This window comes from Salvelinus fontinalis, chromosome 2 (assembly GCF_029448725.1).
Source record: "Salvelinus fontinalis isolate EN_2023a chromosome 2, ASM2944872v1, whole genome shotgun sequence".
Classification (NCBI taxonomy): domain Eukaryota; kingdom Metazoa; phylum Chordata; class Actinopteri; order Salmoniformes; family Salmonidae; genus Salvelinus; species Salvelinus fontinalis.
The window spans coordinates 38791422-38806691 of record NC_074666.1 but is presented as its reverse complement, the minus strand read 5'-3'; the positions used below and the strand labels follow the sequence as shown (position 1 = coordinate 38806691).

Genomic DNA, 15270 nt, shown 5'->3' with positions numbered 1-15270 from the left:
ACTGAAAATCAGATCTCATAAATGTTTCGTTCATTTTTGTTTTATTATCAATACAATAGGCCATATTTGATTTTGGCCCAATAGGCCTGGCATATTCCCACGTTCAAGAAGCTTTCTGCTTTGATCGGGTTATTTAGCCTAAAACCTGTAGGCCTATCTATAGAAAAATACAATATTATCTGCTGCATTGCATGAGCCTGAAGCCACAGACTGGCCAAACTCAAGTTTCTGAAAATGAATTCAAAAGGCACTAATAAGTCGTTTTTCGTTTAATTAGTATTTTATTCTAAGTAAGGCACAGCCTATATGCCCAATTTACAGACTAGAATGATTTAATACAACACCATGTTTAAATGTTGAGCGCTTTATGTCCCTACTAGCCAATTGTGTTGCACTCGCAAATGCTTCACAATGTATTTATTTGTAGGCTATAGCCTTGAAATAATAGAAATAATACAGCCTAAATAATTAATCTTCAGCAGCTAATAGTCTCCCTGTCTGGCTCTTGGCCTATTTAGAATGTTTATATGCATGTAGCCTATTTGAAATTTGTATTTGCATTTATTATGGATCCCAAATATCTGGTGCCAAGGCAGCAGCTACTCTTCCTGGGGTCCTGAAAAGTTAAGGCAGTTATACAATTTTTTTAAATATTAAAATACATTCATTACAGAATTCACAACACACTAAGTGTGTGCCCTCAGGCCCATACTCCAGTACCACATATCAACAACACAAAATCCATGTGTACGTGTGTAGTGCGTATGTTATCATGTGTGTTTGTATGCATGTGTCTGTGCCTATGTTTGTGTTGCTTCACAGTCCCTGCTGCTCCAGAGATTAGCCAGAGATTGACATGCATATTATTCATGTTTGCTCTCTGTGTACATCTAAGGGCTAGCAGTGCTGCCCTGTTCTGAGCCAATTGCAATTTTCCTAAGTCCCTCTTTGTGGCATTTGACCACACGACTGAACAGTAGTCCAGGTGCGACAAAACTAGAGCCCGTAGGATCTGCCTTGTTGATAGTGCCAGGGTCACTCCAAACAGTTTAGTCACCTCAACTTGCTCAATTTCCACATTATTTATTACAAGATTTAGTTGAGGTTTAGGGTTTAGTGAATGATTTGTCCCAAATACAATGCTTTTAGTTTTAGAAATATTTAGGACTAACTTATTTCTTGCCACCCATTCTGAACTAACTGCAGCTCTTTGTTAAGTGTTGCAGTCATTTCAGCCACGTACATAGACACACTGGCTTTACTCAAAGCCAGTGTGTCTATGTACGTAAGGGGTAAAAGTAAGGGGTCTAGACAGCTGCCCTGGGGAATTCCTGATTCCACCTTGATTATGTTGGAGAGGTTTCCATTAAGGAACACCCTCTGTGTTCTATTAGACAGGTAACTCTTTATTCGCAATATAGCAAGGGGTGTAAAGCCATAACACATACATTTCTTCAGCAGCAAACTGTGATCGATAATGTCAAAAGCTGCACTGAAGTCTAACAAAACAGCCCCCACAATATTTTTATCATAAATTTCTCTCAGCCAATCCTCAGTCATTTGTGTAAGTGCTGTGCTTGTTGAATGTCCTTCCCTATAAGCGTGCTAAAAGTCTGTTGTCAATTTGTTTACTGTAAAATAGCATTGTATCTGGTCGAACACAATTTTTTCCAAAAGTTTACTAAGGGTTGGTAACAGGTTGATTGGTCGGCTATTTGAGCCAGTAAAGGGGACTTTGCTATTCTTAGGTAGCGGAAGAACTTTTGCTTCCCTTCAGGCCTGAGGGAACACACTTTCTAGTCTGCTTAAATTGAAGATATGCCAAATAGGAGTGGCAATATCATCTGCTATTACCCTCAGTAATTTTCCACCCAAGTTGTCAGACCCCAGTGGCTTGTCATTGTTGATAGACAACAATATTTTTTTCACCTCTTCCGCACTCACTTTACAGAATTTAAAATGACAATTCTTGTCTTTCATAATTTGGTCAAATATACTTGGATGTGTAGTGTCAGTGTTTTTTGCTGGCATGTCATGCCTAAGTTTGCTAATCTTGCTAAAGAAAAAAAGTAGTTGGCAATATCAGTCGGTTTTGTAATGAATGAGCCATCTGATTCAATGGAGCCGAGTTTGCCTTTTCCCCCAACATTTCATTAAAGGTGCTCTAAAACATTATACTATCATTCTTTATGTCATTTACCTTTGTTTCATAGTGTAGTTTCTTCTTCTTTTTATTCAGTTTAGTCACATGATTTCTCAATTTCAGGTAAATTTGCCAATCGGTTGTGCAGCCGATTGTGAGCTTCTTACGTGAGCCTCTTACGTTTACCTTTTCATGTTTATTCAACTACTTTTCATTAAAATCCATATGGTTTTGTTTAACCTCTTGACGCTAGGGGTCAGATTTTTTATTTTATTTTTTATAACGTTCCCAAGGTAAACAGACTATTTCTCAGGTCCAGATGGTAGAATATGCATATGATTTACAGATTAGGATAGAAAACACTCCAAAGTTTCCAAAACGGTCAAAATATTGTCTGTGAGTATAACAAAACTGATTCTGCAGGCAAAAACCTGAGAAAATCTAACCCGGAAGTTATTTTTGAATTTTTTTATCTGTGTTTCCTGGCCAGTCTTTCTTCCATTTAAAGGGCTATCAACCAGATTCATTTTCCAATGGCTTCCTCAGGCTGTGACCAGGCTTTAGACATACTTTCAGGCTTTTATTTTGAAAAATTAGCGTGATTTTTCAAAACTAGTCAGGTGTCCTCTGAATAGTTCCTGCGCGCGAGAAGGGTAGCTCTCCATTTTCTTTTTCTCTCTTATTGAATAGGTTACCATCTGGTTTAAATATTATCGATTATGTTTGTTAAAAACAACCTGAGGATTGATTATAAAAAACATTTGACATGTTTCTACGGCCATTACGGATACTTTTTGGAATTTTCGTCGAACGGAACGAGGCTTTGGTTTTCTGAACATAACGCGCAACCCAAATGGCGTTTATTTGTTATAAAAGTAATATTTATCAAACAAGAAGAACATTTGTTGTGTAACTGGGAGTCTCGTGAGTGCAAACATCCGAAGATTATCGAAGGTAAGCGATTAATTTGATTGCTTTTCTGACTTTCGTGACCAAGCTAACCAAGCTAATATAAGGCTAACTGTTCTAGCATTGATTGATACACTCACAAAGGCTTTGATTTCTTTCGCTGTACAGCATATTTTCAAAATCTGACACGACAGGTGGATTAACAACAAGCTAAGCTGTGTTTTGGTATATTTCACTTGTGATTGCATGATTATAAATATTTTTAGTAATATTTTGCGCCCTGCAATTCAGCGGTTGTTTAGGAAAATGATCCCGTAAAAGGGGAAGTTAAATACTTCAAAACCAAATGGTAGGTCCAGTTAGTCACAAAAATAGATTGCTGTTGGTTAAATTGTTATTTTAATGAATGGAGTGCATTTGGAATTATTTCCTGTGTGTCACGCCCTGACCTTAGAGATCCTTTTTATGTCTATTTTGGTTGGTCAGGGCGTGAGTTGGGGTGGGCATTCTATGTTGTGTTCTATGTTGTCTAGTTCGATGTGTTTGGCCGGGTGTGGTTCTCAATCAGAGGCAGCTGTCTATCGTTGTCTCTGATTGAGAACCATAGTTAGGTAGCCTTTTCCCACCTGTGTTTGTGGGTAGTTGTTTTCTGTTTTGTGTGTATTACCTGACAGAACTGTTTCGTTTTCGTTCTTCCTCGTTGTTATTTTGTTTAGTGTTCAGTTTTGATTCAATTTATAACATGAACACTTACCACGCTGCGTTTTGGTCAACTTCTTCCCAGGACGGTCTTTACACTGTGAGCATGGAGCGGTTTTTAGCAGAGCAGTTGGAAAGGATGTGGAGCGCCAGATCCACGGAGTGGGATTTCCAACCGCTCAACTCCGCTCACATACTCTGGTGCATATGTAGTTTATGTGAATGTGTGTGGGTTTTATGTGAGAGTGTCAGTGTAGTGTGTGTGAGGGAGTGTGTATATAGTGTGTTTGTATATATAGTCTTGTGAGTGTGCAAAGAGTCAGTGCAAGATAGGTTCATTGCAGATAGTGCAAGAGCTAGCTATGCACTGCCCCACAAAATTGTTAAACATATCAAGCCATTTGCTGAAGGCAAATTCATTAAAGAATGTTTAATTGACTCTGCAGCACTACTTTGCCCCGACAAGAAAGAGCTGTTTGAAAATGTTTCCCTGTCAAGACCAACAGTGACACAGCATGTTGAGGACATCACTGAGAATATGGAACAGCAGTTGAAAGACAAGGTAAAGGATTTCACCTTTTTCTCCTTGGCCCTTGATGAGAGCAGTGATGCACGTGACACGGCGCAGTTGTTAATATTCTTACGAGGCATAACCCCAGACATTGAAATTACAGAGGAGCTGAATTCCAAACTACAAGGGAAGGGCCTTTTTGCACATCAGATGTGCAGCCTTGTCAAAGCCTTCAAGGGAAAATTACTCCTCCTGACCCGCCAAGTAGAAGCCAACAATCTCACCCACCTTCCGACACTACTAGTCTGTTCCCTATCAGATGACCAGCGGGATAAATATACATTGCTGCTGTGTGCTTTGAACGGTGAGTTTTCAAAGTGTTGGTTTCCTCTCCTTTCACCTGCAATGTGAATAACGCTCCCACTGACCTGCAACTTGAGTTTATCGATCTTCAGTCTGATGCTGTAATTGGAGAACTATTCAAAACAATGTCACTGACGAGGTTCTATGCATCTCTCAATGAACAAAACTTTCCAAAGATTAGGAGTCATGCTCAGAAGATGTTTGTACTTTTTGGGTCAACCTATGTATGTGAACAGACCTTTTCAGTGATGAAATACAACAAGTCAAGGCACAGGTCATCTCTTACTGGCTCTCACCTCTCAGCAATCCTGTGCATAGCGACGTCAGAAACTATACCTGACTCCACTGCTCTAGTCAATGCCCATCAGAGACTCCACTGCTCTAGTCAATGCCCATCAGAGACTCCACTGCTCTAGTCAATGCCCATCAGAGACTCCGCTGCTCTAGTCAATGCCCATCAGAGACTCCACTGCTCTAGTCAATGCCCATCAGAGACTCCACTGCTCTAGTCAATGCCCATCAGAGACTCTACTGCTCTAGTCAATGCCCATCAGAGACTCCACTGCTCTAGTCAATGCCCATCAGAGACTCTACTGCTCTAGTCAATGCCCATCAGAGACTCCACTGCTCTAGTCAATGCCCATCAGAGACTCCACTGCTCTAGTCAATGCCCATCAGAGACTCTACTGCTCTAGTCAATGCCCATCAGAGACTCCACTCCTCAATCTGACTAGTTGACATGTAATGTTGAGCTGTCAACACAGTCACATGATGTATAATCCTGTAATATGATTCTGGTCCGCGATGGCCAAAATATATTCTAATGTGGCCCTTCATGGAAAATAATTGCCCTGGCCTGTCCTATATTGTCCTTCTCCCTTAGCGTGCATATTTATTTCTAGCTGTAACAACTATTCACTATTAGACTTCACATGTCTCACACAGCTAATACTACTACAGGAAGAAGGTAATAAGACTCCAGGATTACAGGAACATTCGAATCATCCACACAGCGGCCAACTGACAGGCTTTATGGGGACTTGCTTGACTGATACAGGTATAGGACTTTTTCCAAGGCCTTGTGAGGGCTCAGTATGCTTAACTAAACTCTCATTTTTCCTCTGAGTGTGACTATATTATAGCTCTTGGCAGACCTGTTGCCTGTTGTCCAATGAGGGTTCTTTGATTAGGAACAGAGAGTTTTAACAGGCAAAGAGAGGGCTGTTCCACTGATGGACTTCCCAGATATGGGCCAATGGGACACCTGGCATGCTGAACTATACTGTACACAGGCCCTATAACTTCATAAATGGTCCGTGAACTCCGGGCTATAGGTGAAACTGCACTATGCATGTCAATTGGCTTTAAGGGGTGTCATGACATGTTTTTCCTCCTTCCATAATATGTCCCCCAGTTGGTAGAGGAAATAGGTGAGAGAGTAATGTCTCCAAATATTATCAATGGATTGCTATCAGTAACTTACATTTGAAACAAGATCTCCACATATATGTTTGGCAGATGGCCCTGAAATAATGGATATTCCAAAATGTCCTAACTGTCAAACTGCCAATGGCAAGAAAGGGGTCAAAAATCACATGAGACTCCTGAAACACTTTCAGAATGAACCATCAGTCATATAAATAAAACTAGTATCCCCATAGGGCTTATGGCTTTCATTTCTTGGTGTAGTTCTTGGATTTAATTTCTTAGTGTAACAGGGATACTCACACTGGCCCAGCTCCCTCAGACCAAACACATCTCCTCTGTGAGAGAAGGGAGAGGCTGGCCCCGGAGACCCCGCTGGCCCAGGTGCACCTCTCTCCCCTGGGGCTCCTCGCTGGCCCTCGGGCCCTGTGGGAACCACAGCACAGTCTGCCTCAACACAACACTGTCTTTACACACAACATGCTAATCGAATGTGTGAACATGCATACTGTATGTGCAAGTACCAAACTGCTTGGTAGCTTAAGTGGTAGTGTATGGGTGTGATACAGATGTGAGGGTAAGACTTATACCTCTGGGTCCCATGGGTCCAGATTTCCCTACGAGGCCTGTCTCTCCGGTGCGTCCAATGGGTCCCACCACACCTTGGGGTCCAACTGGTCCTGGGGGGCCTCTTGCTCCTTGAACAAAAACTAGTTAACTCAGTCAGAATCCCACCTGATTCAGACACTTTTCTTTTTAAACTTGGTGCACTTTTCTGTAAATTGATAACACAACAGAGTCAAATAGCTGCCATGTAAAACTATGGAGGAAGAAAAGTGAATAGTTAACCATCTGAGGTTCAATGAGGTCCTGCAGTAAAGTCCCTCACCCGGTAGGCCAATGGTGGGGGGAGGGATGAGGGTGGGCTGGGGTGCTCCCACCTCGTTATCTGAAGATCTATCTGGGGAGTATCTGAATGGGGGAGGTGGTGGTCCTGCCTCCTCCAGTAACACAATCTGTCACAAAACAAAGTAAGATTTGTGTGTTCAGATATGAGATATGAGGCCTTGTTAATAGGTTAATGTATGCAGTACTGTTTAAATAACATGTTTGCTTGATGCAAGCTTACCTTGGACTCAAGGATACTCAGTCTATTGTTCATATCAGTATAGCCAGTGCAGTTCATACATTCTGGGAAGAGAGACAGAAAGAAAGAGAGACAGAAAGAAAGAGAGACAGAAAGAGAGACAGAAAGAGAGACAGAAAGAAAGAAAGAAAGAAAGAAAGAAAGAAAGAAAGAAAGAAAGAAAGAAAAAATGAAGAAAAATAAAAAGGGAGAAGGGGGAGAGAGAGAGGTAACAGTTAGTAATACATTGTAGCTTGTTGCTTTAAGTGAGAGATACCATATTATCTCTCAAGTTAGCAGAAACAGATGAGACTCATACCTTTGTCCTTTCAATACATCCATACCAATTCCCAGTGCAATGGTGTGCATTTGCAATAATGCAATTCCAATAGTAGAGGACATGGTTTGGCATATGGTTTGGCTTAAGAAGATACATATTTTCTAGCCAGACTAGCACAAAAGATAAAAACAAACACACAGTGTGTTGGGTCAGACTGTGTTGTTGTAAGAGACAGAGAGAGGGTTCATGTAGTGGCTGGGACATTATGAAGTGTGCCAGTCAAAGCAGCAGCACAGCGGCATGGTGACACAGGATGGAGAGACAGCAAACGCCCTGTGCTGAGATGACATACAGGCTGGAGAGAGGGAAAGAAAGTAGTGAGAGGGAGGTGAGAAATGGAGAAAATGACGGTGAGAGAGAGATAGAGAGAGGAAGAGTGAAAGAGAGTGATGTGAAGCTTGCCTGGCAGCCTCCCTGACCATCAAGCTTCTCTCGTTGCCAGAGAAAAAAAAACTTCCCTCCTCCTTTGCCAATTCTACCAACTCCTGGCCAAAGTGTCCTTCTCTGTCAGGCAGCTCTGAGACTTGGCATCAGCCATGTGTTCAAACGGCACCGCCACTCTGGCCCGTTCCAGTGCTTGACAGAGACACCCACCACGGTCCACCACCTCTGACAGGACAGCCTTACCGCTGCCTGCTGCCCGGTGCCCGTCTCTCTGCCAACATGCCATAGCAACATCACGCTATGAAGGGCAGAGGGGCCAGGCTGTCATGTCCTAAAATGCCCTGGGATTTGTAATGGAATGGAACATAGTACAACCACTCTTAGTTCATCTACTGATACTGTGTGATACCTACTGTATACAGTTGAAGTCGGAAGTTTACATACACTTAGGTTGGAGTCATTAAAACTCGTTTTTCAACCACTATGTTTTTGGCAAGTCGGTTAGGACATCTACTTTGTGCATGACACAAGTCATTTTTCCAACAATTGTTTACAGACAGATTATTTCACTTATAATTCACTGTATCACAATAAAAGTGGGTCAGAAGTTTACATAGACTAAGTTGACTGTGCCTTTAAACAGCTTGGAAAATTCCAGAAAATTATGTCATGATTTAGAAGCTTCTGATAGGCTAATTGACATCATTTGAGTCAATTGGAGGTGTACCTGTGGATGTATTTCAAGGCCTACCTTCAAACTCAGTACCTCTTTGCTTGACATCATGGGAAAATCAAAAGAAATCAGCCAAGACCTCAGGAAAACAATTGTAGACCTCCACAAGTCTGGTTCATCCTCAAGGTATTGGAGTTGCCATCAAAGATCGCCGCCACGGCACAACCCAAGGGGGGGCGCCAACCCAGGCAGGAAGATCACGTCAGTGACTCAACCCACTCAAGTGACGCACCCCTCCTAGGGACGGCATGGAAGAGCACCAGTAAGCCAGTGACTCAGCCCCTGTAATAGGGTTAGAGGCAGAGAATCCCAGTGAAAAAGCGTGTGCGAGCAAAGAGGCCTACAAACCTGACTCAGTTACACCAGCTCTGTCAGGGGGAATGGGCCAAAATTCACCCAACTTATTGTGGGAAGCTTGTGGAAGGCTACCTGAAACATTTGACCCAAGTTAAACAATTTAAAAGGCATTGCTACCAAATACTAATTGAGTGTATGTAAACTTCTGACCCACTGGGAATGTGATGAAAGAAATAAAAGCTGAAATAAATCATTCTCTCTACTATTATTCTGACATTTCACATTATGAAAAAAAAGTGGTGATCCTAACTGACCTAAAACAGGGACTTTTTACTAGGATTAAATGTCAGGAATGATGAAAAGCGGAGTTTAAATGTATTTGGTTAAGGTGTGTAAACTTCCAAATTCAACTGTATATGTGGGAATTATATTTCTTACGAAATTGAAAACATAGCCAGGGATATCCTAGGGGTTGATCAACGAAAAGCATGTCAGGCCTATGCTTAGAATCACCTTCATGAACTGCAGTGTTTTATGTACATGGCATTTCCGTAGCATTTCACACAAATTCTCAAAGCACTTTATGTTGTCTGTCTGGCGTAACTCTATGGAACTGGTTCCCAAACTTTTTGGTGGTTGAGAACCATTGTAGCTTTTTGAGTTCCCTTGTGACACACCAAGTACACAAACAAAATGGGTTCTAGACAGCACTCCGTCTTAGGACACAACCCCAAAAAGAATTAGCTGCAAACCACCAGTGAATCCCGACCCATCTATGAAAAATACATCACTATGTTGTCTGGGAAAAAATTGTCTGTCATTCAGCTACAGACTACATCAAAGTGTGCATTGTTGACTTGGCATAAAATAAAATAAAATGCTACATGAAATTATGCCATGTGCATGTGGTTATTAATAAGTGGAATTAACATTTATGGCCTAAAAGTCGTGTGTTTCCTCCAGTTTTCTGAGTAATGAATGTGACATCAGCGTGAAGGTGTTTGTTGACACGTGGAATGTGTGCTGCGAATTATGGAACATTGCAAGACCTGAGGTGGGATGCCAAGAGACAGACAAGGGAATGAACAGATCAGAGAGACCCTAAAACACATTTGTTACACTGTTATAAAATGTGTTTACACTGTTCTTTTCAACTCAAATCAAATTGTAAGTTTCACAAATCCAATTGTATGAGGTCCTTTTTTAGGAGGGTTAGTCGCTGCCATGTACACAAAACACTGCAGTTCATGAAGGTGATTCAAAGCATAGGCCTGACGTGCTTTTCCTTGATCAACCACTAGGACATTGTCAATTTCGAATCTTCTCTCTCCCTGGCTATGTTTTCAATCTCGTAAGAAATATAATTCCCACATATATACAGTAGGTATCATTCAGTATCAATAGATGAACTAAGAGTGGTTGTACTATGTTCCATTCCATTACAAATCCCAGGCCACAGAATACGCATGGCAAGAAGACAAGAAGAGAAAGGAGGGTGATGATGATTACCCATTGTCTCCACTGTCAATCATGACAAACTCTGCACTGGGGTCTTTAGTCTGATGAGATTCCAAATTAAAGAGGTTGATTCAAGAGATTCAGGCCATCTGCACAGTGTGTGTGTGTGTGTGTGTGTGTGTGTGTGTGTGTGTGTGTGTGTGTGTGTGTGTGTGTGTGTGTGTGTGTGTGTGTGTGTGTGTGTGTGTGTGTGTGTGTGTGTGTGTGTGTGTGTGTGTGTGTGTGTGTGTGTGTGTGTGTGTGTGTGTGTGTGGTGGAGTTCTGTGGTGGCCTTGGCAGGTTCCCCCAGCAGCCTGAGTGATCTTGAACAGTAACATGACTAATTCACGCACTCAAGCTGCCTGTTGCGTTGATGCACAATCAGGCACTGAAAGCACATTTGCAGCTTTTCCCCCCACACACATTCATATTGCTATATAATGACTGCCAGGAGGCCAGTACAGACAGAATGGTGATGTTTCTCCTGGCATAGGTACTGCAATAACATAAGACAACCTTTTATGGTCACAGAAATGTGCTGTAGGTTTTTGTGGCGTGGTTAGGGTTAGAGTTCCCATGACTGTGGAAGGGCATCAAGGTCTGCAGCAGCTGGATACAGAATGGAATCCATGCAGTGAAGAGGAGTGATAAGACAAAGTTGAGTCCATAACTTTGAAAGTCTCTTGTTGCATGTCTACTGAAAACTCAAGGATCATCTTCAAATATAGCTCAAAATCTATTCCAAAGTTCCTTTATTCATTTTCAACGGCTTACCCATAAAACATAATTGACTCAAGGTGAAATGGAAACGTGCTGCCGGGAAAATATTAAATTCACACGTCTCTCCTGATGACCGAAGGACAAGTAGCCTGGTGTAAAACCTGTAGTATGATAAATACAGGCCTGTATGACACTACACATAGCAGGGACGCGATGTTGCCACCTTGTGATTTTTATTTTAAATGTTTTATTTAACCTTCATTTAACTAGGTGATGACAAGAGTCGGCCTTTTTAGTGAACACCACTTAACACTTGGCATGAGAGGCACCTTCGTAAGCCTGTGACTGTTGTGAGCACACTGACAGCTCTGCACCACACCTCAACATATAAAGACACCACGGACAAGCTAGTTATTTTAGTGTAATTTATTACATATATATATATATACACAGTGTCAAGAAAAAGTATGTGAACCCTTTGGAATTATCTGGACTTTCTGGAATTATCTGGACTCCTACATAAATTGGTCATAAAATTTGATCTTCATCTAAGTCACAAAAATAGACAAACACAGTCTGCTTAAACTAATAACACACAAACAATTATACATTTTCATGTCTTTATTGAACACACCGTGTAAACATTCACAGAGCAGGGTGGAAAAGTATGTGAACCCTTGAATTTAATAACTGGTTTACCCTCTTTTGGCAGCAATGAACTCAATCAAACGTTTTCTGTAGTTGCGGATCAGACCTGCACAACGGTCAGGAGGAATTTTGGACCATTCCTCTTTACAAAACTGTTTCAGTTCAGCAATATTCTTGTGATGTCTGGTGTGAACCGCTCTCTTGAGGTCATGCCACAGCATCTCAAATCGGATAGAGGTCAGGCCTCTGACTGGGCCACTCCAGAAGTGTATATTCTTCTGTTGAAGCCATTCTGTTGTTGATTTACTTCTGTGTTTTGGGTCGTTGTCCAACTTCTGTTGAGCTTCAATTGGCAGAAAGACCGCCTTACATTCTCCTGCAAAATGTCTTGATAAACTTGGGAATTCATTTTTCCATCGATGATAGCAAGCTGTCCAGGACCTGAGGCAGCAAAGCAGCCCCAAAAGATGATGCTTCCTCCACCATACTTTACAGTTGGGATGAGGTTTTGATGTTGGTGTGTTGTGCCTTTTTTCTACACACATAGTGTTGTGTGTTCCTTCCAAACAACTCAAGTTTAGTTTCATTTGTCCACAGAATATTTTGCCAGTAGCGCTGTGGAGTATCCAGATGCTCTTCTGCGAACTTGAGACGTGCAGCAATGTTTTTTTGGACAGCAGTGGCTTCTTCCGTGGTGTCCTCCCATGAACACCATTCTTGTTTAGTGTTTTATGTATTGTAGACTCGTCAACATAGAGGTTAGCATGTTCCAGATATTTTTGTAAGTCTTTAGCTGACACTATGATTCTTCTTAACCTCATTGAACATTCTGCGCTGTGCTCTTGCAGTCATCTTTGCAGGACGGCCACTACTAGGGAGAGTAGCAACAGTGCTGAACTTTCTCCATTTATAGACAATTTGTCTTACCGTGCACCGGCGCCGACAGAGATGGTCGCCTTGCTTCGCGTTCCTAGGAAACTATGCAGTATTTAGTTTTTTTAATGTGTTATTTCTTACAATGTTACCCCAGAAAATCTTAGGTTTTATTACATACAGTCGGGAGGAACTATTGGATATAAGAGCAACGTCAACTCACCAACATTACGACCAGGCATACGACTTTCCCGAAGCGGATCCTCTGTTTGGTCTACCACCCAGGACAATGGATCGGATCCCAGCCGGCGAAACAACGGTGCCGTAGAAGGGGCAGACTGAGCGGTCTTCTCGTCAGGCTCCGTAGACGGACACATCGCGCACCGCTCCCGAGCATACTACTATGTCCAGTCTCTTGACAACAAGGTAGACGAAATCCGAGCAAGGGTAGCATTCTAGAGAGACATCCGAGACTGTAACGTTCTTTGTTTCACGGAAACATGGCTCACTCGAGACACGCTATCGGAGTCGGTACAGCCACCTGGTTTCTTCACGCATCGCGCAGACAGAAACAAGCATCTCTCTTGTAAGAAGAAGGGCGGGGGTGTATGCCTTATGATTAACGAGACGTGGTGTGATCATAACAACATACAGGAACTCAAGTCCTTTTGTTCACCTGACTTAGAATTCCTCACAATCAAATGCCAACCTCACTATCTACCAAGAGAATTCTCTTCGATCATAATCACAGTCGTGTATATTCCCCCCCAAGCAGACACGTCGATGGCCCTGAAATAACTTAATTCGACTCTATGTAAACTGGAAACCACATATCCTGAGGCTGCATTTTTTGTAGCTGGAGATTTTAACAAGGCTAATCTGAAAACAAGGCTCCCCAAATTCTATCAGCATAACGATTGTGCTACCAGGGCTGGCTAAACCCTAGACCATTGTTATTCTAACTTCCGCGACGCATATAAGGCCCTCCCCCACCCTTCCTTTGGAAAAGCTGACCACGACTCCATTTTGTTGCTCCCAGCCTATAGACAGAAACTAAAACAGGAAGCTTTTCAGGTCTATTCGATTCCACGCTTCAAGATTGCTTCAATCACGTAGACTGGGATATGTTCCGCATTGCGGCGAACAACAACATTGACGAATACGCTGATTCGGTGAGCGAGTTTATTAGCAAGTGCATCGGTGATGTTGTCCCCACAGCGTCTATTAAAACATTCCCCAACCAGAAACTGTGGCTTGAAAGCGCGAACCACTGCTTTTAATCAGGGCAAGGTGACCGGAAACATGACCGAATACAAACAGTGTAGCTATTCCCTCCGCAAGGCAATCAAACAAGCTAAGCGTCAGTATAGAGACAAAGTGGAGTTGCAATTCAATGGCTCAGACACGAGAGGTATGTGACAGGGTCTACAGTCAATCTCGGACTACAAAAGCCCTGTCGCGGACCACGATGTCTTGCTCCCAGACAGACTAAAAGCGTTTTTGCTCGCTTTGAGGACAATACAGTGTCACTGACACGGCCCGCTACCAAAACCTGCGGGCTCTTCTTCACTATAGCCAATGTGAGTAAAACATTTAAAGGTGTTAACCCTCGCAAGGCTGCAGGCCCAGACGGCATCCCCGGCCGTGTCCTCAGAGCATGCGCAGACCTGCTGGCTGATGTGTTTACAGACATATTCAATCAATCCTTATCCCAGTCTGCTGTTCCCACATGCTTTAAGAGGGCCACCATTGTTCCTGTTCCCAAGAAAGCTAAGGTAACTGAGCTAAATGACTACCGCCCTGTAGCACTCACTTCCGTCATCATGAAGTGCTTTGAGAGACTAGTCTAGGACCATATCACCTCCACCCAACCAGACACCCTAGACCCACTCCAATTTGCATACCGCCCCAATAGGTCCACAGAAGACGCAATCGCCATCACACTGCACACTGCCCTAACCCATTTGGACAAGAGGAATACCTATGTCAGAATGCTGTTCATTGATTACAGCTCAGCATTTAACACCATAGTACCCTCCAAACTCAGCATTAAGCTCGAGACCCTGGGTCTCGACCCCGCCCTGTGCAACTGGGTCCTGGACTTCCTGACGGGCCACCCCCAGGTGGTGAGGGTAGGTAACAACATCTCCACCCCGCTGATCCTCAACACTGGGTCCCCACAAGGGTGCGTTCTCAGCCCTCTCCTGTACTCCCTGTTCACCCACGACTGCGTGGCCACGACTGCGTGGCTATGCACGCCTCCAACTCAATCATCAAGTTTGCAGACGACACTACAGTGGTAGGCTGTAGTGGTGAGAGGTGAGGGCCCTCGGAGTGTGGTGTCAGGAAAATAACCTCACACTCAATGTCAACAAAACAAAGGAGATGATTGTGGACTTCAGGAAACAGCAGAGGGAGCAGCCCCCTATCTACATTGACGGGACAGTAGTGGAGAAGGTGGAAAGTTTTAAGTTCCTCGGCATACACATCACGGACAAACTGAAATGGTCCACCCACACAGACAGTGTGGTGAAGAAGGCGCAGCAGCGCCTCTTCAACCTCAGGAGGCTGAAGAAATTTGGCTTGTCACCAAACACACTCA

At 42.9% G+C, this 15270-nt stretch overlaps 1 protein-coding gene across 1 annotated transcript in view; it reads right to left on the bottom strand.

Moving 5' to 3' along the window:
* The window catches only part of LOC129818377 (collagen alpha-1(XXVI) chain-like), a 49306-nt gene that overhangs the window by 6630 nt on the left and 27406 nt on the right, over window positions 1-15270 (bottom strand). Inside the window, exons 4-7 of the mRNA XM_055874208.1 lie at window positions 7180-7241; window positions 6940-7066; window positions 6641-6748; window positions 6354-6476 (exon numbers count right to left, since the gene is read on the bottom strand). Of these exons, the coding sequence (XP_055730183.1) occupies window positions 6354-6476; window positions 6641-6748; window positions 6940-7066; window positions 7180-7241 (420 nt within the window). The remainder of the gene's footprint in view (window positions 1-6353; window positions 6477-6640; window positions 6749-6939; window positions 7067-7179; window positions 7242-15270) is intronic.